Source organism: Eschrichtius robustus, chromosome 1 (assembly GCF_028021215.1).
Source record: "Eschrichtius robustus isolate mEscRob2 chromosome 1, mEscRob2.pri, whole genome shotgun sequence".
Classification (NCBI taxonomy): domain Eukaryota; kingdom Metazoa; phylum Chordata; class Mammalia; order Artiodactyla; family Eschrichtiidae; genus Eschrichtius; species Eschrichtius robustus.
The window spans coordinates 165,266,865-165,293,112 of record NC_090824.1 but is presented as its reverse complement, the minus strand read 5'-3'; the positions used below and the strand labels follow the sequence as shown (position 1 = coordinate 165,293,112).

Sequence of the window (26,248 nt, the reverse complement as noted above, 5' to 3'; positions counted from 1 at the left end):
ATATCAAAACCAAGAAACAGACATTGGTACAATGTGTGCATAGAGTCCTATGCCATTTTGTCACACGTGACCACAACCAAAATACAGAACTATTCCATCACCACAAAGATCTCTCTCATGTGTCACCTCTTTATTCACATTAGCTTTTAAAGGAACAGTAGTGCTTTTAGATCTCTTACAGAACAATGCCGACGGTTTAACCAAAATACCACTTCTACCTTATTTCAGTGATTTCTTTCTTTCCCTTCTCTTTTTTTTTCTTTCATTTTGTAAATGTCACCATTCTTAGTGGACCTGGTCCACCTGCATTTCTGGCTCCAGATCTATTCCTAACTCACTGCCTTGGGTTTTCATTGCCTTATTTCTAAAACGACGAGTCAGAGCAGACAATCTCCCAGGTCCTCTGCTCCTCAGAAACCTACACTTGACTCACTGGTATTCAATGGTTCTTTAACCATCTCGAACAAAGGACACAACAGAACCAGAACTCCATTCCGTCTCAAACTTAAAAAGCTGATAAAAACACAACAAAATGATCTGGCTTTTATGAAGCTGCAATCCACATGTGCTGTGCTTCGGTGGTGTTCCTTTGCCGATTTCTCTCTGCCACCGGAGCAGCTGCAGGAATTCAAGCGCCCTGGGCAGATTGCATAACAGGCATTAGGAGACATCCCTGATTATCCCTGACAGGCAGGCTGGGAAATTTTCTGGGAAAATTCAAAGGCTGGACATGAGCTCCTTGATCTGCAGGAGTCATTAGCAGTCAAAGAATAATGCTGGGTACTCTCAGGCACACAAAACCCCTACTACTTTGGCCCTATCTCCATGACCGCAGTAGATTTTTGGAAAGTGTGAGATTAAATTCATTTCCTAGTTCCAATGAAGATATAAAACAGAGCGTTAGAAAATGAACTGTCAGTAAAAATGAGATGGGAAACTGGAGATAGTAAGAGGGATCCACCCTGGATGAATCAGCCCTCTAAAAGTAAAGGAGGAAAAATCATGAGCATTCAGGTAATATCAAAACACAAAATGAAGCTGGACAAGTTCCATCCACGCAAAGAAGAAGGCATGCAAAACACTGCTTCTAGACCGAGATTTAGCCTGAAGTGACTTGATTAAATTCAAGTAGAGTGCAATGGATTCGATGGCTGTGATTGTTTTACCACTGTGCTAACCTTCTGGATCAAAGCTCTCCAAGTTTCATCTGGCTGCAGAGTTATGGCAGGGGGTGTCAGAATCTGGAAATGCGATCTGGGGGGAAGGGAAGACCAGTGTGACATCCATCTTTTAAACCTGTTAGCTTGGTTTTGATGTTTTGTTTTTTGACGTTGAGTCTATTCTATTACTTCAAAGGTGTCCAAGATCTTTAGTGGCAAGGATGTGAGAACACAGGAGCAAAACCAGTTTTCAAGTGCATGTGAATTACCCAAACCACTCTTCTCCAATTCTCATAAAATATCTTTATATCAATTATTTCAAAAGGCTTCCCATTCTCTGGGTCACAAACCCTGGCTGCATACATAGGAGGTCAAAAGCAGGTGCTCTGACCTCAACTGTGTAACTTGAGTCAGAAATGGGTGGTCAATAAAGACAAGGGAAGTGATTTGATGAAGCCACCTTTTTATGGTTTATGGATGCAAACGATTCTGATAGTTTGGATTAACAAAGCCCCTGTGATGAATTCACAGTGAAGTGGAGGTCAGTGTTGCTCTTTAAAAGTTGTCATTTTTATCGGTGGGTAAACTTGCTTCTCCTTAGCGCCTGTGCCTCTTAAATTGGCGGAAAAGGAGTTTTTGAAAATCAACAATTCAGATGATGTGTTGACTTATGGATACGTTTTTAAAGTTTTTATTAGTGTCTAGCACCCCATGTGTGTACTGCAGCCCTGTGTTGTAATGTGCAATTCACAGCTCATGAGAGCTGCACACACAGCCCTTCAATTCTCTGAGCTTCCACAGACCCTCTGCGGTTTCTATAGCAAGACAGACAGTGCTGGGTGGAGACCCCAGGAAATCTATAAACAGCCCCACCACTGTGAAAGGCAGAGGGTAAGAGCCTCCTTTCCTGCTACCCACTGCTGCCTTTTTTCTCCTCTTCAGGCTTAAAATGATGGAAGTGGCAAAGAGCCAAGGAAGAGATGATCTGTATCCTCAAATAGATAAAAGAGAAACATCGTATGATATCGCTTATATGCGGAATCTAAAAAAGAAATGATACAAACAAGCTTTGGCATTTATTAGCTGGCTCAACAAAGAAATATATTGGAAATCCCCTCATCTTTGTTGCTTAATCTGAAAAATGAAGTTAGTGTTGTTGTGAGAATAAATAAAATCACATACAAAAAAATATAGGATCAGAAATCAAGACCCTGTTAAATCCCCAAACCTTTACAACTCAAGTCTACCATGGTACCTTTAAATATTTTGATCCACACTTGTTATTTTTAAAAGAAATGACTAGAAAAATGGTGAATGCTGCTAACTGCTTCTAGTTGAAGGGCTTTCCCTGAGAAGTATCCGTCCAGGCTTCTTTCAAAAGAGACAGGGTCATGCTAATCATCCCAAGAGGTCTCCTTAAATTCTAAGAAGGCCACAGAAGTATTGTTAGGTAAACATGTAATGAGCATTTAGCACAGCTGACTTGGTTATAAATACATCAAACTTATGCTTCGAGTTGTATATTATAGTGTATGCATACTTTATTCACTATTCATTTCCTTTGATTAGTCATTATGTTCAGGGTTCATGTTTATATTAATACATCTCTACATATGGTCATCAGACCGCACTTAGAGGACCAAAAAAATCCCAATTCTTAACAATTGATAATGGAGGTTTTCAGTTTATGGCATCTTGGCTTCTCGAGTTTATTGCTAGTCAAAACACATTTAATGCTGAAGTTTTGCTACAATAAAATCTCTTTTGCAGGAACCCTCTTATTGTTTCCATTTTTGAAATTTTAGGGAAATCTGGAGCTGTGTGCTTGATATAATGCTGAAGCCAAGCTTGCAAAAGGACTAGAAATTCAGTATTTAAACACCTCTAGGCGATATGCAAGATGGACATTCTGTAATTAAATTCCATTCCACAGCAAAGAGACTAACAGTACGCTACTGGGTGTTCTCAGTTCTTAACGATGCAGCCTTTTGGAGGGTGGCAGTTAATATGGATCTTGAAAAGAACGATTTATTACTGCAAAGTGAGTTTAATTTCAGGAATATATCTTTGAATAAAAAATAAAGAAAACACTTGTGTAAATCAAGAAAATAAAGCCGCTTCTATATTTAGGTGTTCAGAAATGGTAACTAAATCCTTTGTAAATGAAGCCAGTTCATTCTATTCACTGGCAGAGAAGGGTAACTTTCAGAAACACTTCTAGAGCCAATTTTGAGATTGTTCAGAAGGAGATATATTCCAAGCAACAGATCTGTCACCTTTGGAGAAAAGGGAATATATCTGAGCTCTGTTCTTGGAACCATGCCAGTCTTGAGTATAAAGTTATGTTTAATATGCCAGAACATATATGTATGTAAATGAATATTCTACCTCAAAGTATTCATCTTTACCTAACCTGTTTACTGTGTACTTATTCTGTTTCTAGAGCTTATAAAACTCTTTTTAGAGCTGAATGTTAAAGAATTGTCTGTAGTATCACGAGAAAATCAGGCCCAGTCACTGCAATTTTTTTTATTTTTTAAAACATCTTTTTGATATGCCATAAAATTCACCCATTTAAAATGTAGTTTCATGGCTTCAGCATAGTCACAGAATTGGGAAACCATAACCACAATCTAAGTTTAGAACATTTTTGCCACCCCCCAAAGAAACCCCATATCCGTTTACAACCCCAGACCTGCCACCAACCCAACTCACCCCAGCCCTAGGCAACCACCAATCTACTTTCTGTCTCCTTAGATTTGCTTTACTCTGGACACTTTATATAAAGACAATCATAAAATATGTGGCCTTTTGTGACTGGCTTCTTTCACTTAGCATAATGTTTTCAAGGATCATGTCTATTGTAGCATGTGTCAGTACTTCATTCTTTGTTAGAGACAAATAATATTCCACATATGCCCATTTTATTTATCCATTCATCAGTTAACGGACATCTGGGCTGTTTTCACGTTATGGCTATTATGAATTATGCTGCTATGAATGTCCAGCATTTCACAGTTTTGAATCCAGGATGCTACTTTACAATGTGATCACTCAAATGATTCACAAAATTTGGATCTAAATGATTTTCACCTGTTCTCAAACATCAAGTTTGCATTTACAAGGATAAAGATTCACTCTCATCAAGAGCTGTGGGCCTTATGCCATTTTAAAAAGAAGCCTAAAAAATGTTTTGATGCTTCATTGTAGAGAAAGCCTTGAGTGAACTGACCATTATATGGCTATAAACATTTCAATATTTTAGTTAAACACATCAGTCACATTCTTCTAGTCATAATTCATATAATAAAGTAAGGGTTGAAAAAGACTTTCCAATAATTGTTCACCCTCATTGCCCTAAAGATATTCTCTTGCTTCCCTAATTTAGGTCATAATTTACTAAAGAATTTCTTTCTTTTTCCAAGATTTTAATCTATACCCTTGGTGACCTTAAACATTTTGATATAAACTTTTCTCAAACGACATTTCTGGTTAGACTATCGGTACTACAGCCAAAATATACAAACACATATAACACACATGGACAAACACATTTAAAAGCTACCAAAAATGCTTGTGTCCCTGAGAAATTTTTACGATTTGAAAATCTAAGAATGGTGGCTCAGAAAAAAAATGGCAAAATATGTCACATTTTAATCCGGTAGACCTTGATTTGTGTGGCTTTAAAAGTTACAAATAGTGTTTCGTACTTTTTACAGAAAGATAGAGCTGAACACAGTAAGCTTCTTCAAGGCCAGGGGCTCAGTCTTGGCAAAAACTCATTTTCCTGGGAAAAAGACTATGAAAGTCCTGCCTATGGCCACAGGAAACCTTGGGAGAGAAGCAGACAAACTTTGGTATTTCTAGTTCCTTTGGGTCCTAAGAGACCAGAAAAGCTAAGACAGAAAGATGCCATGTGACTTTGGCCAAAGAAACAATACAATTTCAATCCTCTATTGTTTCAGACTCTTAGTATTCTGGGAAACCAGTGTTTACTTTCAGTGCCCCCTAGACCTGAGGTTGTGATACGCTGGCAATGGAGCGTGTACTTGTCAGCTATATTCACTGATACAGCTCTGTGTTTTAAATTTCGTTTTGTTATTTTTTACCCCAAAACTGCTAAGATCTCCAGAAGACTCTAGACTCCTAGTTTACTCTCCACATAAAAAATAGTTTATTTCACATATAACTTGATTTCCTCTCCCATGAGGAGATTAATTTCCCACTAGGGCATGAGAACTAAAAAATTCAGGGTCATAGATCATTCCCTAGTGATATAGACTATTTCAGACTGGTAGAAGTTCATCTACCTACCCGTTAACACAAAGAAATATATAATTTTTTTGGCTAAATAATTTTTCAGGAAAGAAAAACATGTTAAGATTAAATTCTACTTACAGAGATGTGCAGGTCCTTTCACTGTAATTCTCACACTTCGACTTCCCAAAGGAACAGCAATTACATTTTCTTCCCCTAAGAAAGAACACAAGACAAATGTAATAAAACTTGTGCACTAAAGGGCCATCAAAATAAGCAACTCAAAACTGGGAGCGTCTGTAAAGTGTTCTTAACTAGATTTCATTTCCATCTTCAGTCAAGAAATCTTTGGAAAGCAGCTACTGTGTATAAGGCATATTAATACTAATCACATAATTTCATTTAAATACATTTTTTAAAAACATTAAAGAAAAGTTTAAATAAATGCACTGGTCTACTTGAGTGAGTCCACAAACTAGGGCCCTCAGGTCATACCCATTCATCTGAGGCTGCTTTTGCCCTACAAAGGCAGAGGTGAGTATTTATAACAAAGACAATATGGCTCACAAAGCCTAATATATTTACTATCTGGTCCTGCACCAAAAAATTTCGATAATACCTGGCCTAGACAATTACCTAGTGGAAATCCTGGTCCCTGTAGACTTCTTTTTAATGCCGTTACACATTTTGAAATTAATTTTCATTGCCACATAATAATCTAAGGGCATATGAAATTCTATGCCCCAGTCCCCTATTTGATCATTAAGTGTATTATTAAATGATATTAGTACATTATCAACAATATGAATTACTTCAAGCAGATGTTGTGTTTTGTTTATTTAACTTACAGAGAACAATTTGTTTTGAGAGCCTCTGGGGTGAAATTGTTGGATCAAAGGATGTCACTATGTTTGCTGACTTGTTCATAAGTTTTATTAAATAAAAATACCTCTTTATTATTGAAAATTAGAAAATGCAAAAAAGCATACCAGACAAAATGAAACTATTTCCAGAGATCATCACTTCTAACACTTTGAGAAATATCCTTTCTGGATTTTCTGTTTGTTTTTAACATACATACATAAAAAAAAAAGCAATGAACACTATTTAAATATCCACCATTTGGGGAGGGGTTAAATAAACAATGTTATATCCATACTAAGGAATACTCTACAACTAATAAAAGTAATGATAAGAAGCCACATTTTTTTTTAACATCTTTATTGGAGTATAATTGCTTTACAAGGGTGTGTTAGTTGCTGCTGTATAACAAAGTGAATCAGCTCTACATATACATATATCCCCATATCCCCTCCCTCTTGCGTATCCCTCCCACCCTCCCTATCCCACCCCTCTAGGTGGTCACAAAGCACCGAGCTGACCTCTCTGTGCTATGCGGCTGCTTCCCACTAGCTATCTATTTTACATTTGGTAGTGTATATATGTCCATGCCACCCTCTCACTTCATCCCAGCTTACCCTTCCCCCTCCTCATGTCCTCAAGTCCACTCTCTACATCTGCATCTTTATTCCTGTCTTGCCCCTAGGTTCTTCAGAACCTTTTTTTTTTTTTTTTTTTTTTAGATTCCATATATATGTGCTAGCATACAGTATTTGTTTTTCTCTTTCTGACTTACTTCACTCTGTATGACAGACTCTAGGTCCATCCACCTCACTACAAATAACTCAATTTTGTTTCTTTTTATGGCTGAGTAATATTCCATTGTATATATGTGTCACATCTTCTTTATCCATTCATCTGTCGATGGACACTTAGGTTGCTTCCATGTCCTGGCTATTGTAAACAGAGCTGCAGTGAACATTGTGGTGCATGACTCTTTTTGAACTATGGTTTTCTCAGGGTGTATGCCCCGTAGTGGGATTGCTGGGTCATGTGGTAGTTCTATTTTTAGTTTTTTAAGGAACGTCCATACTGTTCTTCACAGTGGCTGTTATCAATTTACATTCCCACCAACAGTGCAAGAGGGTTCCCTTTTCTCCACACCCGCTCCAGCATTTATTGTCTGTAGATTTTTTTGATGATGGCCATTCTGACTGGTGGAAGCCACATTACTTGATGTGGAAAGACTGCCAACATATATATTGATTAATGAAAAAAGCAAGTTAAAAAACAATTATATGGACAATGATTTCTTGAACATGACTTCAAAAGCATAGGCAACAAATGAAAAAAATAAATAAATTGGACTACATCAAAATAAAGCTTTTGCATATCAAAGGGTACTATCAATACAGTGAAAAGGCAACACATGGAATGGGAGAAAATATTTGTAAATCACATATCAGATATGTTCTGGTTAATATCCAGAACATATAAAGAAGTCCTACAACTCAAAAACAATGACAACAAAAAGGAACCCAATTTAAAAATGGGCAAAGGACTTGAATAGACTTTTTTCCAAAGAGGATATACAAATGCCAATAAGCACACAAAAACATGCTCAACATCACTAATCATTAGGGAAATGCAAATCAAAACCACAAGGAGATACCACTTCACACTCATTAGGTTGGCCATTATTAAAAAAATAAGATAAAATAACAAGTGTTGGTCAGGATGTGAAGAAATTGGAACCCTTGTGAACAGCTGACGGAAATACAAAATAATGGTTCAACCACCATGGAAAACAGTTCCTCAAAATATTAAATATAGAAGTACAATATGATTCAGCAATTCCACTTCTGGGTATACCCAAAAGAACTGAAAGCAGGGAGTCAGACAGATATTTGTACACCCATATTCACAGCAGCTTTATTCACAACAGCCAAAGGTGGAAGCAACCCAAGCATCCATCCACAGATGAGTGGAAATCTATCACGTGGTAAATATACACAAGGGAATATTATTCAGCCTTAAAAAGTAAGGCAATTCTGACACATGCTATGTAACATAGATGAACCACAAAGACATTATGCTAAGTGAAATAAGTCACAAAAGGATAAATACTGTATGATTCCATTTATATGAGGTATGTCAAGTTCATAGAGACAGAAAGTAGAATGGTTTTTGCCAGGGGATGGGGTAAGACAGATGACCAAAACCTATCTCCAGAACTTTTTTCATTTTGCAAAACTGAAAGCCTGAGCCCACTAAACAATAAGTGTCGGAGGTGGCGGCAGCTGAGACGACAGCGGTGGCGGCAGCGACGGCGGCTCTGGAGGCCGCAGTCCCAGTCCTGGCTTCTGTCCCAGCCCCACCATGGTGACGCTCGCTGAGCTGCTGGTGCTCTGGGCCGCCCTCCTGGCCACGGCCTCGGGCTACTTCGTCAGCATCGATGCGCATGCCGAGGAGTGCTTCTTCGAGCGGGTCACCTCGGGCACCAAGATGGGCCTCATCTTCGAGGTGGCAGAGGGCGGCTTCCTGGACGTCGTCGTGGAGATTACAGGGCCTGATAATAAAGGAATTTATAAAGGAGAGCGGGAGTCCAGTGGGAAATACACATTTGCTGCTCACATGGATGGAACGCATAAGTTTTGTTTTAGCAATAGGATATCCACCATGACTCCAAAGATAGTGATGTTCACCATTGATATTGGGGAGGCCCCCAAACAACAAGACATGGAAAGAGAAACTCACCAGAACAAGCTAGAAGAAATGATTAATGAGCTCGCAGTGGCGATGACAGCTGTAAAGCATGAACAGGAATACATGGAAGTTCGGGGGAGAATACACAGAGCAGTCAATGACAACACAAACAGCAGAGTGGTCCTTTGGCCCTTCTTTGAAGCTCTTGTTCTAGTTGCCATGACACTGGGACAGATCTACTATCTGAAGAGATTTTTTGAAGTCCGGAGGGTTGTTTAAAAAGCCTTTTGCTGATGATCCCCAACTCATAATTCACTGTTTACCAAACGTCTTGGTCATAATAATGTCATTAGTTTGCATGTTTTTATTTTCTAAACTGTACATTCACAGCTTCTGTTCCTTTGTGATTAACAGATACTGGGGGAAAACACTTTTTTAGGAAAGTTATAGTGAAATTTGACATGTGATTGGCATGATTTCATATTTGAATTCTTCCTCCATTATACAGGTCCTTCCAGAACTCAAACACTGTAAGTGGAATATAGGTGCATAGTCCGTATTATATCTTCTTTCCTTTTGTTTTCATAATAAAATGCAGTTTGTTCAGGATAGTACTTTACTGATAGCACTTTACTAAAATGACTGCATTCTTGGGATCCCTTATCCTGCAGTTCAAGTCATTAAAGATTCATTTTGTTGAGTCCTTATGAGAAACAACAATCTGAACCTTGACATTTTCTGTCCAGCCTAATGGCAGAGCTCTGTGACTTAAAGGATGCTACCAGGTTGGTACTTTTATACTTTGTCTATGTTGTTTTTGCTTTAAAGATAAGACTTAAACCAACAACCTTTTTCCCCTTTAAAGTTTTACTTTGAACCTTAGAACTCAATCACCTCCACTTAAAATTGTTGACACAAGCAGCTAATAACCATTTTTTGGTTTCTGCCTAACCTTGTAAGAAGTCTCTATTAAAGCCAATTCTCTGGGTGTTGCAGTGAACGGTGGTTCTTTTTCTTTCTATGCTGGCTCATCCACTTTCTCTACTCTTGGCACGGAGGAGGTACACATTTACATAATTGGAAAATTCTGGATTTCTGATGCCAAAGGGTTAAAAGCCTCTTGGATTTCTTTGCAGTGATATACAGCCACTATTTTATTTTTGATCAGTGGCATTTTGGCCACTGTTTAATTAGCGTGCTGAACATTACTGTCAGTACTAGGGTGTTTGTTTCTGTTTTTCTTGAGTCTTTCTTTTTTGGCACATGTGAACTTTGTTTTGTATAAAACGAAATGACTTTTCTCTTGGCCTCTGATGATGGGTTTAAAATTAAAGGAGCATCTAGTTTTGGTGTGGGGATGATACAGGATTATGTTGTGACTGATGTATATTAGCTACTTGTACATTATTTTTGGATCTTTGCAAGGGGAAAACTACAAGTAACGAGTTTTATATAATTAACTTAAATTTGTTACAGGTTTTCATGTTCAGGATAAACAATTTTTCAACCTTGGGTGAAAATACTTGCAACAGTTTAAGGTGACTGTGTTTTACCTTAGGACAACTGTTGCATGCCAATTTGTGTGCACGTGTGTGTGAAAACACTTCAAAATTGAGTTAAAAGATGTAAATTTAAAATTGGTTGTGTATCTAATCTGCCCCAGGTCCAGTAAATAAACAATACTTAAAAAAAAAAAAGTCTCCATTCTCTTTCACCAAACCATTGACAGTGGTTACCTCTGAGGAAAGAAAAGAGTTCTAGGAGTGCGTGAAGGGAAACATAGTTCTACACGTTTTGAGTTTTCTATAATGAAAATGTACTGGTGAGTTACTTTTAAAATACCATTTTAAAAAGCTAAAAACACTATTTACAAAAGAAAAAGAGAGAAAGAAGAAAATAAAGAACCAGGGCCCAAATGTTTTGCTGGATGAGTTTTGCAAAACCTTAAGCAAACAAGTAAGTTGCAGATATAGGAAGAAGGAAAGTTTCCCAGTAGTGATACACAGCTAAAATAACTCAGATACCCAAACCAAACACAGAGATCACATAAATAAATATGTGAACTAAATCTTAATTATGACTGTGGATGTAAAAATAATAAATAAAATAACACAAATAAATTCCAGAACTCTATCATAAGAATGATACATCATGACTAAATAGAGCATATTATAAAAATGAATGACTGAGTCAACATTAGGAAAATTATTAATATAATTGATTATATTAACAGATCAAATGAGTTAAACATTATGATTATTTTAATGAATAAAAGAGGTAGCTAACACTAATAAGAACCTGCTATATAAAAAAATAAATAAAATTCAAAAAAAAAAAAGTAGCTAACAAAACTCAGCATGCATTACAATGATTCCTTTCAAAGCCAGAGATAGAAAAAAACACCCTCAACGTAATAAAGAATCAGAAGCCATGAGCAGACTTAATGGTGAAACATTAGAATTATTTCCACCATAGTCAGGAACAAAACAAAGATTATCATCATCATTTTTTCCCCACATTCTTATCCTTGTCGATGTAATTAGAAAATAAATAACTTAGAAGAATATATATTGGAAATAAAAAAATTAAAAAACCTTATTTGTAAATGATATAACTACTTTAAAATTCAAGAAGAAAAAAACTACTGTAGACCAATATCCCTAATGAATATATTGTAGATGCAACAAGTCTCAATAAAATACTGGCAAACCAAATTCAGCAGCATTTTAGAATGATCATACACCATGATCAAGTGGGCTTTACCCCTGGGGTGCAAGGATGGTTCGACATATACAAATCAACAAATATGATACATCACATTAATAGAATAAAAGAAAAAAATCATATTATCATCTCAATAGACACAGAGAAAGCATTTGACAAAATTCAATCATGATTAAAAACTCTTAACAAATTAGGCATAGAAGGAACATATCTCAAAATAACAAAGGGCATATATATTTGTTATATATGACAAATCCACAGCTAACATCATACTCAATGTGTTTTTTATGTTTTTTCTGTATTTTCCAAATTTTATACAATAAAAAATGCACTGATTTTTTTCTATAATGTTATTTTTTAATTATTCAGGAAATTTTCCAGTGGCTTCAGATTTTAAGATGGCATCTACAGTAACAGAGGGTGACAAGGATCTCCCAAGTAGAGTCAGAATGACTACAGTTCTTAGTAAGCTGAGGCTGGCCAAAATGCTAAGGCCAGTAACCAAACACATGTACTTCACTGTGTCATTATTTAAGGTAGAAGAGTCAATAATATTATGTTGATGAACAACACAGAGTACAGACAACTTTTTAACTTTTTATTTGCTTCTGACTTCTGTCAAGAAATACCTCTATTTAAAAATGATAAAAATAAAGAAATCATAAAATAAACTTTAAATAGGCCCATAGATGTGAAGTCTTCATTTTTCTCTCTTTTGTACTTTCAAAGTTCTCCGTAATGAAAAGGGCCTGGAAGCAATGATTCCCCAGGAATAATAAGTATTGCCTGTATCTTGGGCTCTAAATACCATTCCCCACTGAAAAGAACCAAGGCTCCATGAAAATACAGGCAATTCTAGGTCTGGAGAAGGGAAAAAATTCAAAGAGAGCCTAAAACACCTTGTTTTAGAACACAAGGCAGTGTTTAAAATCCAACGGAATTATGTCAAAAGGAGTCACCTTGAACTGCCCCCATTGGCCACATTTTGGACTATATGAGGCCCCAAATGAATACTGTCTATAATATTATAAAACATTGAATAAATAAAAATCCCTGAATACAGAGTGAGAAATGAAAAAAATGACTGGGGAGCTTCTTTACGGAAGAATGTCTGCAAGTAAATGTAGAGGTAATGATAGAATTAGAAAATTACCATTTGCAACCAAACCCCAGTGTAAGTACTATTTCAAGCCAGGAGCAACAATAGATGCTAAACCTATCATGTGAGAAATTGTTGCAAAACAGAATATTCAACACCTTAAGATAACACCCTGCAGGTTTCTTACAAGGAAACATGGATCTACATAACAGTGATCTGTATGTCCCCACCTTAGACAAGTGATCAAACATAGCATTACTAATATTGGGAAGGCTGACATCACACAGATGTTCAATCCAGTTCTAATCAAGCCCTGGACCTCACGGCTCAGTTTATAGGAAATACTTGAGGGAGATCAACAAATTAAATGGTAATCAGACAAACCCAGAATATGGGAAATGTTATAAGACAACTGGGATGAACGCTTTAAAAAGTCAATATTATGAAAAAATAAATGGTCTAAATAAAAGAGACATCTATGTAACAAAAAATTGTTTTGAAAATAATAAATTAGAAAGCTTTCTTGAGCTGAAGAAATCCTGTTTGGGTAGATCAACCGGGCTAAGCACTCTTTTAGAAAATCTTTGTGAACTAGGCTATAGTGTCTTTGAGAAGCATTTATCCTGTGTAAGTGTGTGCATGTATGTGTGTATGTGTGTGTGTGTGTGTGTGTGTGTACGTGTGTGTGTGTTCCAACTACCATCCATTGACAATTACACACTTAAGTGAAACCTCTTAGACTAGAACCCCTGGCACTTTATTTTAGCCAGATGGTTCAAACTCGGGGGAAATGTGTGTAGAGAGCAATGAACCCCCAGTCGCCTACAGTACTAACTTGTGGGGAAATGCACATTGCAGGGCAGCTGGGCAAGGCTAAGATGGAGCAACCCGTAAGAGTCCCCACGTAAGGCTTTAATGTCATTAGGACTTCCCTGGTGGTCCAGTGGTTAAGACTCTGTGCTTCCAATGCAGGGGGAGCGCGTTCGGTCCCTGGTTGGGAAACTGAGATCCCACATGCTGCAGTGTAGCCAAAAAAAAAAAAAGTAGGGAAAGGATTCAACGTCCTTAGATTATGGAAAAGTAATCTATGCTGTACAGTTTTATTAAATGCCTTCTGCTCCTAAACTGCAATTCCCTTTTGTTTCTGTAACTCTCCTACAGAACAGTTTGACACATCTGACGTCCCTGTGGTACTTTCACAGGGCAGTGCCTCCCAGGATCACCTGGAGAACTTATTAAAACACAGATTCCTGCTCCTCCCACAGAAATCCTGACCCAGAAGTTTAGGGTGGGGCCCAAGAATGTGCCCATCCAGCAGCCTCCATATGTTTCCAATAGCACTGACCCAGGGTGAGGGAAAACTCCAGGTCTTTAGGACAGGAAGCAGGGATGGTTCCGTAGTCACAAACTTTTCAGCACTTCTTTACCGTCCTGCAGGAAATGGCACAATTCTAGGTCTGACCAGAAATAAAGTGAGAACCCTTGTGAGGTAGACAATTTTAAGGAGGGAGGGGCCAGCTGTACCAAATGTTCTACCGATGAGGGCTTAAAGTGCTGATGGATGAAGCAGTAAAAAGCTTGTTAATGGGCTTTGTAAAGGCAGTTTCAACTGGGTAGCAAGCACAGGAGGCTGTGGTTTGAGGAAAAAATGATGACAAAAAAGTAGAAACAGGAAATGTAAACAGTTTTTCCAAAACTTGTCAGTAAAGGTAGGTGAAAGATTAGGGTGGTAGCTGGAGATGTGGAGTTTAAAAGATGTACATATACACACACATACTAATATACGTATACATATATACACACACACATATTTTGTAAATTATACTTCTATTTAAGATGGAAGACATCTGGTCACATTTAACCCTGATGGGAAAAGGAGACAAGAGAGGATAAAGAAGAGAGAGGGGATGATGGGTGGGATGAGATCCCTGAGGAAGTAGAGGGGGCTGGAATCCAGGACACAGATGGAGGGATTAATTAGCCTTGGAAAGGAAGACAGACACTTGTGCCTCTGTAATGGGAGGGAGCAAAGAATGGATGGGTGCAGCTGCAGGGCGAGATCTCTTCTGATGGTTTCTGTTTTATTGAGGTTTTTTTTTTTTTTTTTTACAATATTCTTTGGCGTTTAGCATAGAATCAGTTTTTGTAAATGGTCCATAAATGCTTGAAAAGACATTACATTCCGTCAAAATTCAATGCTCAGTAATACCTGTTAATGTAATATTACTAATTCTGCTGTGCAGCTCCTACTGACTGAAGTGTGTTCAAGTCTTTCATAGCAGTTTTATTTGCTTCAATTTCTTCTTACAGACCTATAGGGCTTTGTTTTCTCTATACATTTTGATGTAGTGGTATTCACAAATTTTTAAGACTGTTTTTTGATTATTGGTGGATATAAAATACTCCTCTTTGATTTTTTTTTTTTTTGCCTGAGATTCTACTAGTTCTGATATAAATACTGCTATCATGCTTTCCTTGTCTCCCCTGTTACAATGGGACACTTTTAAGCCCCAGACAAATGGCCTCCAGGTTAATTCCCTCAGTCTGGAGCTAGACCCAGATCTCATAGGAGCAAGCTGCTTCTTGTGTTTCAGGACAGGTTAAGTATAGACCACTTAAAACCTCTTCTCACAAGTTTGCATATGAGGCCACCAATCAGGTCTGATTCTGAGGCTGCTTTAAAATATTATACTTTCTAATGGTGTAGAATCTAATGGTTGAGAACATACCAGATGGAGGAAGGCTTCTTCTCTACCCTATCCTACAATGTTCATAACATCAAGTCCACGTCTGGGAATACCCAGATTTGGTGGTGGTGTTGGGAACTGGTTCCTGGGGAACACTTTCATTATTTGGAATTATTTCAAAATTTTTTCATTGAAATTTGGGGTAAGAGATCCTTGATACTGCTACTCACTGTGCCATCCTCCAGGGCTTCTTCTTATCACAATTTAAATGTCATTTGCATTATTTTTACTCTACAAACTACTGAGAGAGGCAATATGGAATCGTGGTTAAGATCACAGACGCTGGAGCCAGACAACGTGGGCTGGAATACCAGCTCCGCCACTTACAATGGCTGTATGACTTTGGGCAAGTTTCTACCTTTCCTGTGTCTCAGTTACATCTGTAGAATGAGGATAATAAGAATACTTGTTTCAAGGGGTTGTTGAGAGGATTTAATAACATAATACACGCAAAGGGCTTAGAAGAACTTAACCACCAGTAGGACTGGGTAAGCAAAAGTTATTAAAATCACACTGAGCACATACTATGCCCCCAGGCACAATCCTAGGTAACCTGAGATAAATGCCTCCTTTGTTCTAGTAAACACCCATTCCTACAATTAAGAAAACTGAAGTTTTGCAAGTTTAAGTGACTTGCCCAAGATCACAGACTTCCTAATTAGTAGGGCTGGGGTCAGAACCAAAAACTGCACTCAACTTTTCTACTGTTGAGACCAAGTTATAATTGTATAAACCCAAACTCTCCCATCACAAGTATATTCTTTACAGACTTTGATTTTATGGGTTTCACTTATTTGATTTTGCAATCACTGGGCTGACCCAAGGATCTACGAAGTTTGCTCCCACTAACTTCCCTCCCACACATAAACGCTCAAGTCCAGCTGTTCCATCATATTTTTTCTATGTCTCATTTCCTGTCGCAGAATCACACTTTTGCTAAGTAGCAAGATGTACAGGAAATAAATTGTCTACACAATATTAACTAATCAATAAACATCAGTTTCAGCCCAGAAGGACTGTAATTTATACCAGATCGCTTATTTTCACTATAAAGTCAAACTAGAACTACACCAACCTAAATACACACATTCCGTGGTAACACAAGAAAAGAGATGGACTCTTTTATTACTCTCACTTCAACAACCTCATTCCCACTTTTCCATTCCTGGTTTTTGTTTTTTTGATTTTTTAAATCTGGTTGGGTATTTTGCCGAACAAAACTTTCGGTCAAGCATATTTCCTGTTACTTTCTTGACCCTGAATTTATCTTCTTCAGCTTTTTTAGGCTCAAACACACACACACACACACCCTCCAATCTCCTTTCCATTCCCAAAAAACAAAGGAGTTATTTTTTAAAAAAGGAAGAAAAGTACCTGAATAAATGCTAATGCTAATACTAATAATAACCCTATGGAAAAAATGGAAAAATAATACTTATTTTCCTTTAAAGAGAGATAATGGGTGTGAAAGCATTCATTTTGTAAATTGAAAAACATATAAATACAAAAATGGTGTTTATTAATGCTCTTACACACCCATAACCACTTGGCATCATTTAACCTGAAACAACATTGTGTAGAACAGGGGCTGACAACTTTCCAAATTAGGGTAGCCAAGTTTGATTCGAGTCTATCGGTCCCTCTGTGAGTGTGGTGGGGGACTGAGGGGGGTGAAAGAAGGGAAAGCCAGTGTGTGGCTACACGGATTCTGAAGCTGGAGGACTGTCCACATACTGCCTTTTGACACAGAGGTGGGAAAAATGAGACGTGCCATGGAACGAAGATGGGCAAAGTAAAAATCAGAAATTAACAACCATCTTTTCAAAAGTAGAGAAGGGACACGGCAGGGATTTGACTTGGTGAGAGCAACCGGCTGCACGCTGAAAACCGATTCCCATACCTACACCCGCCCTGCGATGACATCCCTACTCCTGCCCTGAGCTGCTCATGTGCTACATCATGGATGTCTCTTATTGCTGAATCTGCAAATGAGTGTCCTTAGCTATTAGCCCTGTTGTCTATGTAGAAACAACCTGGAGGTATATCTCTTTAAGGGCTTAAAATGCCTTTACCCCAAAAGAGCACGGTAACAGGCAGGGTGCCTAACAGTGTATGCTTTGGTGCTCGCTCATTTCCAGGACTAGCTTTGAATAACACGCAGTAGAGGGGGGCTATGTTACATATAGCATCTAACAACATCTTTCTGTCCAGATGTTCCCCGGCATCCTAGTGTAACAGTTCTTTTCTGCCCTTCATACTGCATCTAAGAAATCAAGAGCCTGGTGAGGACTAAATGGTCATTTGCCTTCTGACTCTGTAATGGGATGCAGAGGTTCAGAATATGTCACCCCAAAATATGCCACTTTGGCATACTGATTATTTTGAATTAAAGGTACTTGAGAAACAACCAGTGCAAGAAGGACACTCTTACCCTCCACTGGAGGAAAGCAGGAGATAAATCTCAGGGGAAGGTACCCTCCCTGTACCAGGGTGGGTAGAAGGCATCCTTATCACCAAAGGATAATTTGGGGAATTTGGGGCCAAGAAGGCTGTGTAAACAAATATAAATATGTAAAATCTCCTGCGTTCTTTAAGAAGACAAGCCATCTCTGTGGAACCTTTTCATTAAAGCTTTGGAAAATTCTTCATATGAGATCCTAGGACTTACTTCTCTAACCTCCATTTAATCCCAAGATCTCTGTGTTTGAAAATAAGGAATAAATTACAAATATATTTAATAGACTTGCAGAAATAAAAGATGTTTTAGAAATCATCTATGCTAACAGTCTCAGGACGCAGATGAAAAAGCCAAAGTTCTTGTGATCTTGCCTAAGATCACAGATAGTGGCCAAGCAGAGGTTATTACCCTAGTCTTTGGCTTCCAGTCCAGTTCTGTTGCACAATATTATTTAGTCTCACTGAAAACATAATAGGAAGCAGAGTTATCTCCAGCAAAGAGCCTGTATTCATTCGTGCAACAGTTATTGAGCTCCTGTGACGTGCTCAGTACTATACAAGCACTATACAAGCATTTATTTCACCAATAAAATGGTGAAAATCATAGACATGGTGTCTGCTTTTGCAATGCCTGACTAGTAGGAGAGACCAATTAAACAAATAAATACAATTGTCCCTTGAACAACACGGGGGTTAAGGGCACTGAACCTCCACGCAGTTGAAAATCCGAGTATAATTTATAGTCGGCTCTCCGTATCCGTGTTTCCTCTGTATCCAAGGCTCTGCATCTGGGGATTCACCCAACTGAGAATCATATAGTACTGTAGTCTTTACTATTGAAAAAAATCCACATATAAGTGGATCTGCGCAGTTCAAACCCATGTTATTTAAGAGACAACTGTAAATGAAATAATTACTTCTTGCAATAAAGGCTAAGAAGGAAGTAGAAAAGAGAAGGGCTGACTTTAGGTAGATTGGTCAAAGAAAGCCTCTCTGAGGAGGTGACACTTGAGCTCAAGGTTGAAAAAGAGGTAGCCCAGTTAAGAGCTGGGAGAAGCATGTTCCAGGCTCAGGGATTGGTCGATGCAAAAGCCATGGAGGAAAAGGGCACCTGGCATTCTAAAATCATACAGAAAGTCAGTACGACTGGAGACTAGTGAATGAGGGGCAAAATGGTACACATGACATAACATAAGAGCCAGATCCACAAGACTCTGAAAGTCATGGAAAGGGGTATGGATTTTATTATAAGTGTAAAAATAAAGGCAATTCACAAAAGAGGTATTAAGCTGGGGAGTTCCTGGTCAGTCTGGCTACTCTGTGAAAATCAGCCTCCATAACACCCTTTCTCAACAGCACCTGCATGTCATTTTCCTCTTGGTTTTTTTCATGCAGAGGACATAGAAGAAGCATAAAAACATGGCAAAGAGCAAGGCAAGGGCGAAAGCCCAGGGCTCTAGATTTTCAGTCTTGGGATCTTCTTCCATGTCATGCTCTCTCTCGTGAATTAAATGGGGGAACATCCTATTAAAAAGAACAGGGTCTGGGACTTCCCTGGTGGCCCAGTGGTTAAGACTCTGCACTTCCATGCAGGCGGTGCGGGTTCGATCCCCGGTCGGGGAGCTAAGATCCCACAAGTTGTGCGACGCGGCCAAGAAATTTTAAAAAAACGTTAAAAAGTCAAAAATAAATAAAATGAACAGGGTCTTTGGTTTGAATATTCTTTCGCCACACACAGTTCTAGCATAAGAGTTTTATCCATCAGAATCTTGCCCAAGAAAGATGAATAAGGAGGCAGAAAAAAATGAAATAAGAAGGCAGGAGGAAGGGAAACCAATCTGTTTAGCATGTCAGCAAGCTGATACAGTCTTCTTTGTTATGGAATAAGTTAAATGTACAGATTATCTTTGGAAATGACAGTCAAAGGAGAAATGAAGAGTGTATGAAGAGAAAACCTTGTGAGAATTGCCCTGTGAGGCAGCCCCACAGTCCGCCTAGCCCAGGATGCTATATCTATCAGGAGTACCCAGGGATGCTTTGTAAGAAGGTGTGGTTATCTTCACAATGTCCAAAGTTAAGCGTAATGCTGGTGTTCCAGCTCAGCCTTAGGCAGCACTGTATCAGTAGGCTTAGTTGCCACCAGGGAAAAATGTACAAGTTGACCCTTGAACAACGCAGGGGTTAGGAGCGACAACCCGCTCTGGTCAAAAATCCGAGTATAGGGACTTCCCTGGCGGTCCACTGGTTAAGACTCCGTGCTCTCAATGCAGGGGACACAGGTTCAATCCCTGGTTGGGGAACTAAGATCCTGCATGCCACACAGCGCGGCCAAAAAAAAAAAAAAAAAAAACTGAGTATAACTTACAGTTGGCCCTCCTTATACCCAGTTCCTCATATCCGTTCGCAGTTCCGAGTGGGTGGGTCCAACCCACCGCAGATCATTTAGTCGTGTAGTATTTACTGCTGAAGAAAATCCAAAAGCGTGCAGTTCAAACCCGTGTTGTTCAAGGGTCAACTACATAAACAGCTCAGACCAGACAAGCTGAGCTTATTTATTTATTTGTCTCATGGGTGCGTGCCCTTGTGTGGACAAGACCAAAATAATGGGCAAACCTGGAAAAACAAGTGAGTCCCTAAGTACCAAATCAAGATGCTCCAAATAGGGGTGTTGCTGTTTTTAGAGCTTTCCCTCTTTAAAAAGTGAGTGGCGGGCTTCCCTGGTGGCGCAGTGGTTGAGAGTCTGCCTGCTAATGCAGGGGACGCGGGTTCGAGCCCTGGTCTGGGAAGATCCCACATGCCGCGGAGCAACTTGGCCCGTGAGCCACAACTACTGAGCCTGCGCATCTGGAGCCTGTGCTCCGCAACAAGAGCGGCCACGATAGTGAGAGGCCCGCGCACCACGATGAAGAGTGGCCCCTGCTTGCCGCAACTAGAGAGAGCCCTTGCACAGAACGAAGACCCAACACAGCCAAAAATAAATAAATAAATAAATTTAGAAAAACAAACCAAAAAAAAAACCGCAAATGAGTTAGAAAAAAAAAAAACTAAAAAAAAACAAAAAACAAAAACTGAGTGGCTTCCAGTTCCCTGTTCCAACAGCCAAAGTTATTGATGCCAGTTGTTAGTTCAGTCTCTCTCCTTCTGCCTGTGAACAGGAAATATGCATGCTGTATGTGGATTAATTTCTGATATTTCTCATAGCAAAGCTTTTGGCTCCAGGCTCTTACACCTTGAATCTGCCTCCCTGCAGGATGGAAACGAGGGCCCCTGAGCAACCTTGTGCTCTTTCTCCAGAGCAGGGCTGTGCCAATAGCGCCTCCCGGCCATGGCCTCCTTCAGTGTTAAGTCCCGGGGAAGATGGGAATGACTGCTTGGCAAGGTGAGGACGGAGGAGCCTGGTGGACCCCACAGGTCTGGTGATGCACACTTAGGGATTGACGTGGCTTCGTTTCCCACATTTCTTTCACACAAAGCACGATTATAGGGAAGTGCTTCCATATGGCCCGTGGAAAACCCCAGCCAAAAACAGCTTCAGCTGGCCAGATTCAGAGCAGCAACAGACATGAAGGGGCCGTAAGGAAAAGCGAGGGTGAGAAGCACCGAGTTTTCATGCAGGCAGGCATCTTTGCTAACTTTAGCCTCAGCCCCAGCACAGGCATATAGAGTCTGAAGACTCGCCAGCAGCCGGCGGGATGCCCCCAGCTCTCACCGCATAGCTCTCCTCACTGCATTCAGGGATCTGTCTGTGAGCTCCAGCTGCCCTTCCTTTGCAGAAATTAATCAAAAATATTAGATTTTTAGGGGCCCTTCTCCTGGATTGTCCTGAACTGGCATCAGGGGTCTGAGACCCCTTCAAAAACATCAGAATGGCAATTTGGGGCTTATGGGGACACATGCATTTTTCTGGAGAGAAAATGCCTAATTATCAATAGATTCTCGAAAGGATCTATAGTCCCAAAGCTGAAATTCAAGAGAGAGAGAGAGGATATGAAGTACCTTATCAAGAGTGAGGAACGATGCAGTCAAGCAGGTAAGCCCCTTTCAGCCAGCACAGCCCCCATCCCATCCCCTCCCACCCCAGGGCCTCCTCCACATACTTCTCCAAAAAGACTGGTTTCTTGACCCAATTTCACTCAGCTTCTACTCTGGTTCAATTAGAATTTTCTCAATTTCTAATCTCTCTCAGACCCTGACAAGATGACATCTTTTCTGATGAGATTTCCACACTTTTTAAAGCCAACAGTAACTGTAGGCACTTCCCCAAGACCTGAGCTGGCGATGATTTTCCCCCATTAGTCCTCTCATCCCAAAGCTGTCCTAGTTAGCTCTTCACAGCCCTGCCTGGCTCTTCTCTGTCTTCCTCTGGATCTTATTCTTTCCTCTATCTTTGGTTTCTCCTACAATTCACTGTGTTTTGACACCTTTGACAAGACTTTACTCCACACCCATCAGTAGCTCTCTCAAAAACAATGTCCCGGTGGACCAAGTGTTGATTTCGAAATCTGTTTACATTTAATGTTATGTTAGAGGTGTGACATCCTTTGGTACCCATATAAGCAATATTTCTAATAAAAATATTGCTAGCATTTACTGAGCTCTCTCTACATGCCAGACACTATTTGGAATGCTTGGCATGACTGACTTATTTAATCCTGACAATAACTCCACAAAGGCGGTACAACCGCTGTTCCCAGTTTAAAATGAGAAAGTCAAGATACACAGAAAAGTTCAAAAACTTGCTCTGTTTACAGAGCTAGTAAACAACAGGCCCAGGATTTAAACCCAGGCAGTCTGGCCCCAGACTCCAATTTCTTAACCATATTCCTTAACTTCCCTATTCCTTAGTTTTCTCACCTGTAAAATGGGTTAGACAATGTCAAAACCACAGTGTAAGGGGGCTGGTGGAATTAAATGTTATGCCTGAAGAGAATGTTGGGAATTATAAAGCATTAGATCAATATTACTAATAACAGAATGGATGGAATGTGATATACTTGGTTTCCCAGCTACTTAGAAGCCGGTGTGTCATATGCCACAGTTCTGGTCAGCAAGGCAAAACTCCCTGGGGAAGACTTCCCTTCCTGACTAAAGGGCACAGTATTAAAAGAATGCCTTTTGCACCACTTTCTTCTTTATCATCTGCTGTGCGGATGTGTTGTCTGAGTATTTAATAGTGACTTAGCAACCCCAGATGAAAGCCATGCTCTAAGCTGATGAAGGAGAGATAGGAGCCTGGTTCCTCATAAACATAGTAAACCAGCTTCCCCAAACTTGACTGCCAGCTCCAGACTTCTTGTTAGAAGAGATATGTAAACTCCTGTATCTATAAGTTGGGTCTTCTGTGAATTGCCATAGAATGCATCTCTCACTGGTACCCCACCACTCAAAGCCAGCTCCTTCAGGAAGCCCATGGATCTCATGGTTTCCAATCTCACCTAGGCCCCCTTGCAGCTACTCCTCTACTTCATTACTGTCTTTTTTTTTTTTTTGGCTGCGCTGCGTGGCGTGTGGGATCTTAGTTCACCGGCCAGGGATTGAACCTGGACCCCAGCAGTGAGAGCAAGGAGTCTCGCTGGGAATTCCCCTCCTCACTGTCTTTGATAAGTTCTTTATCCTCCTTTCCTTGATGGGAGCACTCTCGAGTCCCTGATAGCCCTCACTCTTTTCTTTTTTTATTGAAATATAGTCGATTTACAATACTGTGTTAGTTTCAGGTATACAGCATCTTGATTCAGTATTTTTGCAGGTTATATTCCATTACAGGTTATTACAAGATATTGGGTATAATTCCCTGTGCTATACAGCATATCCTTGTTGCTTATCTATTTTATATATAGTAGTTTGTATCTGTTAACCCCAAACTCCTAATTTGTACCCCCCCCCTTGGTAACCACAGGTTTGTTTTCTACATCTGTGAATTTGTTTTATTTGTTTTATTTATTTTTTATATTTTTTATTTATATTTTAGGGAGCCTGAAATCTTTTTATAATTCCTTGGCACCACAGTATTAGCTCACAAAACACCCACTCGTGCTTATTGTCTGCAACAGACAATTTATATGATAGTATTTTTTGCAATGAAAGAATATTAAACCTGTTTCTCAAGTCACTAAGCACCCTCCTGCTACAACTATTCCCAAAGCTTGCACAGATATTTTGTTGTACTTAAAATTTTGTTTTTTCTACTGTTAATCCCTTTGCCAATGTTTTATCCTAAAGAAGAAGGAAGTGATGTAGAGATCATAGCTTCCAATGAAGAAAAGGATGGCTGGAGGGTAGGGTCATCTGTCTCATCTTCTTTATCCTTCAGCCAGTGTTAACAATGTGTCAGACACTTTTTCATATATAGTCCAATTTGATCCTCACAATGACCCTAAGAGCTGAGCATAATTATTATCCCCATTTGTGAATCTGTTTTAGAGCCCTCACTCTTAAGCAGCTGACTCTGCCTCCTAATGAACAGAGTTAAAAAAAAAAAAAAAGACAAAACACTGTATTGCAACACAGTTAATTTCTCAAGGGTGCCTGTAGTTATCCAGTTCTTGACATGGTGTGGGTGTGTACCCCTCCTTTATTCCTGGGAAAATCCTTCCCTTGATACATTCTCTCACCTTCTGTTCACTCCTAAACCCACTGCATTCAGGCTTTGGTTTCAGCCAGAAGTTCATTGAAACCACTCTTGCTAAGGTCACAAATTTGGCTTCAAATTGCCAAAGAGAAATTTTTGGACCTTAATTCCAGCTTACCTCAAAACAGCATTTAACATGGCCGACTATTACATCCTTTTTGGAATTACTTATTCCTTCAGCTTCCATACTGCTTTGGCTAAGTTCTGAGTTTACCTACTCTTTTCATTATCTTTTCCCTTGAATTCCCTTAAACTTTTTCCCTGGCTAAATTGTCATGACTTCCTGATACATTCTATATACTCTCTTTGGAGGGACTCAGCTAATTTATAGCTAAAGACCACCAAGATGGGGATTTTGCCACTAGCAACAATGGACTATCATGTTTCAGATCAACTCTTCCACTCCAAAGACAATCAACATCTGTTTGAAGGTATCAGATACGTACCAAGGCATTGAATACTGAAGGGGCCAAATTTCGGGAAAGAAGAAAAACCCAAGGAGGTGAACGTTTATCTTTGATATGCATCTCCTCTCCATGCATTCCTTACCCTGATGAACAGCAAATAAATCCACCCAGCTGTTCAAGCTGGAAAATCTGCAACATCCTACCTTTCTTTCCTCTCTTACAGTCTTCATTCAAAAAATTATCAAACTCCACTGACTCTCCTAAATCTCTCTCCCATCTGTTCCTTCCTCTACCTCTCCCACCACACTACTCCCGACCAAGGCCTCATTATTTCAAACACCCTGGAGTATTTAAAAATAGCATCCTGCTTAGACTCCTTGCTTCCCGGCTCACCTCCACATGCAGCCAGAATTATTTCATTAAAACACAAATCTAACCATGCCACTCCACTGCCTAAATGGCTTCAATGACTCCATTTAACCTGAAATGTGAAGCACAATGATGAAGGCCTTTATGGTTGCCTTCTGTCTTATCCCCCACCCTAAGCAATGTGCAATCCTAGTAGTTCCTCAACAAAGTCCAGGCTTCCCTCTAGGGTCACACCATGAACTTTGTGTTTCCTCTGCCTGGAAAATCCTCCTCACCTTCCACCCCTCTTGTAAGGTTCTCCCCATTTTGGAAGAATAAGTAAAATCCCTATTTCATAAGTTACATCCAAATAAACACGAAGAAATAAAAGAGTTTAAAGTAGGAACACACAGGGACTTCCCTGGTGGTGCAGTGGTTAAGAATCCACCTACCAATGCAGGGGACACGGGTCCGATCCCCGGTCCGGGAAGAACCCACGTGCAGCGGAGCAACTAAGCCCGTGCGCCACAACTACTGAGCCTGTGCTCTAGAGCCCGCGAGCCACAACTACTGAAGCCCACACACCTAGAGTCCGTGCTCCTCAACAAGAGAAGCCACCACAATGAGAAGCCCGCGCACCACAACGAAGAGTAGCCCCCGCTCGCCACAACTAGAGAAAGCCCGCGTGCAGCAACAAAGACCCAACACAGCCAAAAATAAATAAATAAATAAATTTATAAATTTATAAAAAAATAAAATAAAGTAGGAACACATAAAAAAAGCACTGGCAGAATGTGCACATGTATAATTTTTTCCCTTTAAGGCAAGGGTCAGCAAACTACACCCTGAGGGTCAAATTCAGCCTGCAGGCTAGG

General features: G+C 39.6%; 1 protein-coding gene and 1 pseudogene across 10 annotated transcripts in view; one reads left to right on the top strand and one right to left on the bottom strand.

Moving 5' to 3' along the window:
• ADAMTSL3 (ADAMTS like 3) overlaps nucleotides 1–26,248 on the bottom strand; it is a 365,276-nt gene that overhangs the window by 172,461 nt on the left and 166,567 nt on the right. For all 10 annotated transcript variants that reach the window (XR_011075723.1, XM_068558758.1, XM_068558696.1 and 7 more), the window contains one exon: nucleotides 5,559–5,633. Coding sequence is in view for 9 of the 10 variants with exons in the window: in XM_068558758.1 (XP_068414859.1) it covers nucleotides 5,559–5,633 (75 nt within the window). In the remaining variant the exon portion in view is untranslated. The remainder of the gene's footprint in view (nucleotides 1–5,558; nucleotides 5,634–26,248) is intronic.
• LOC137761086 (transmembrane emp24 domain-containing protein 2 pseudogene) lies at nucleotides 8,637–9,285 on the top strand (annotated as a pseudogene).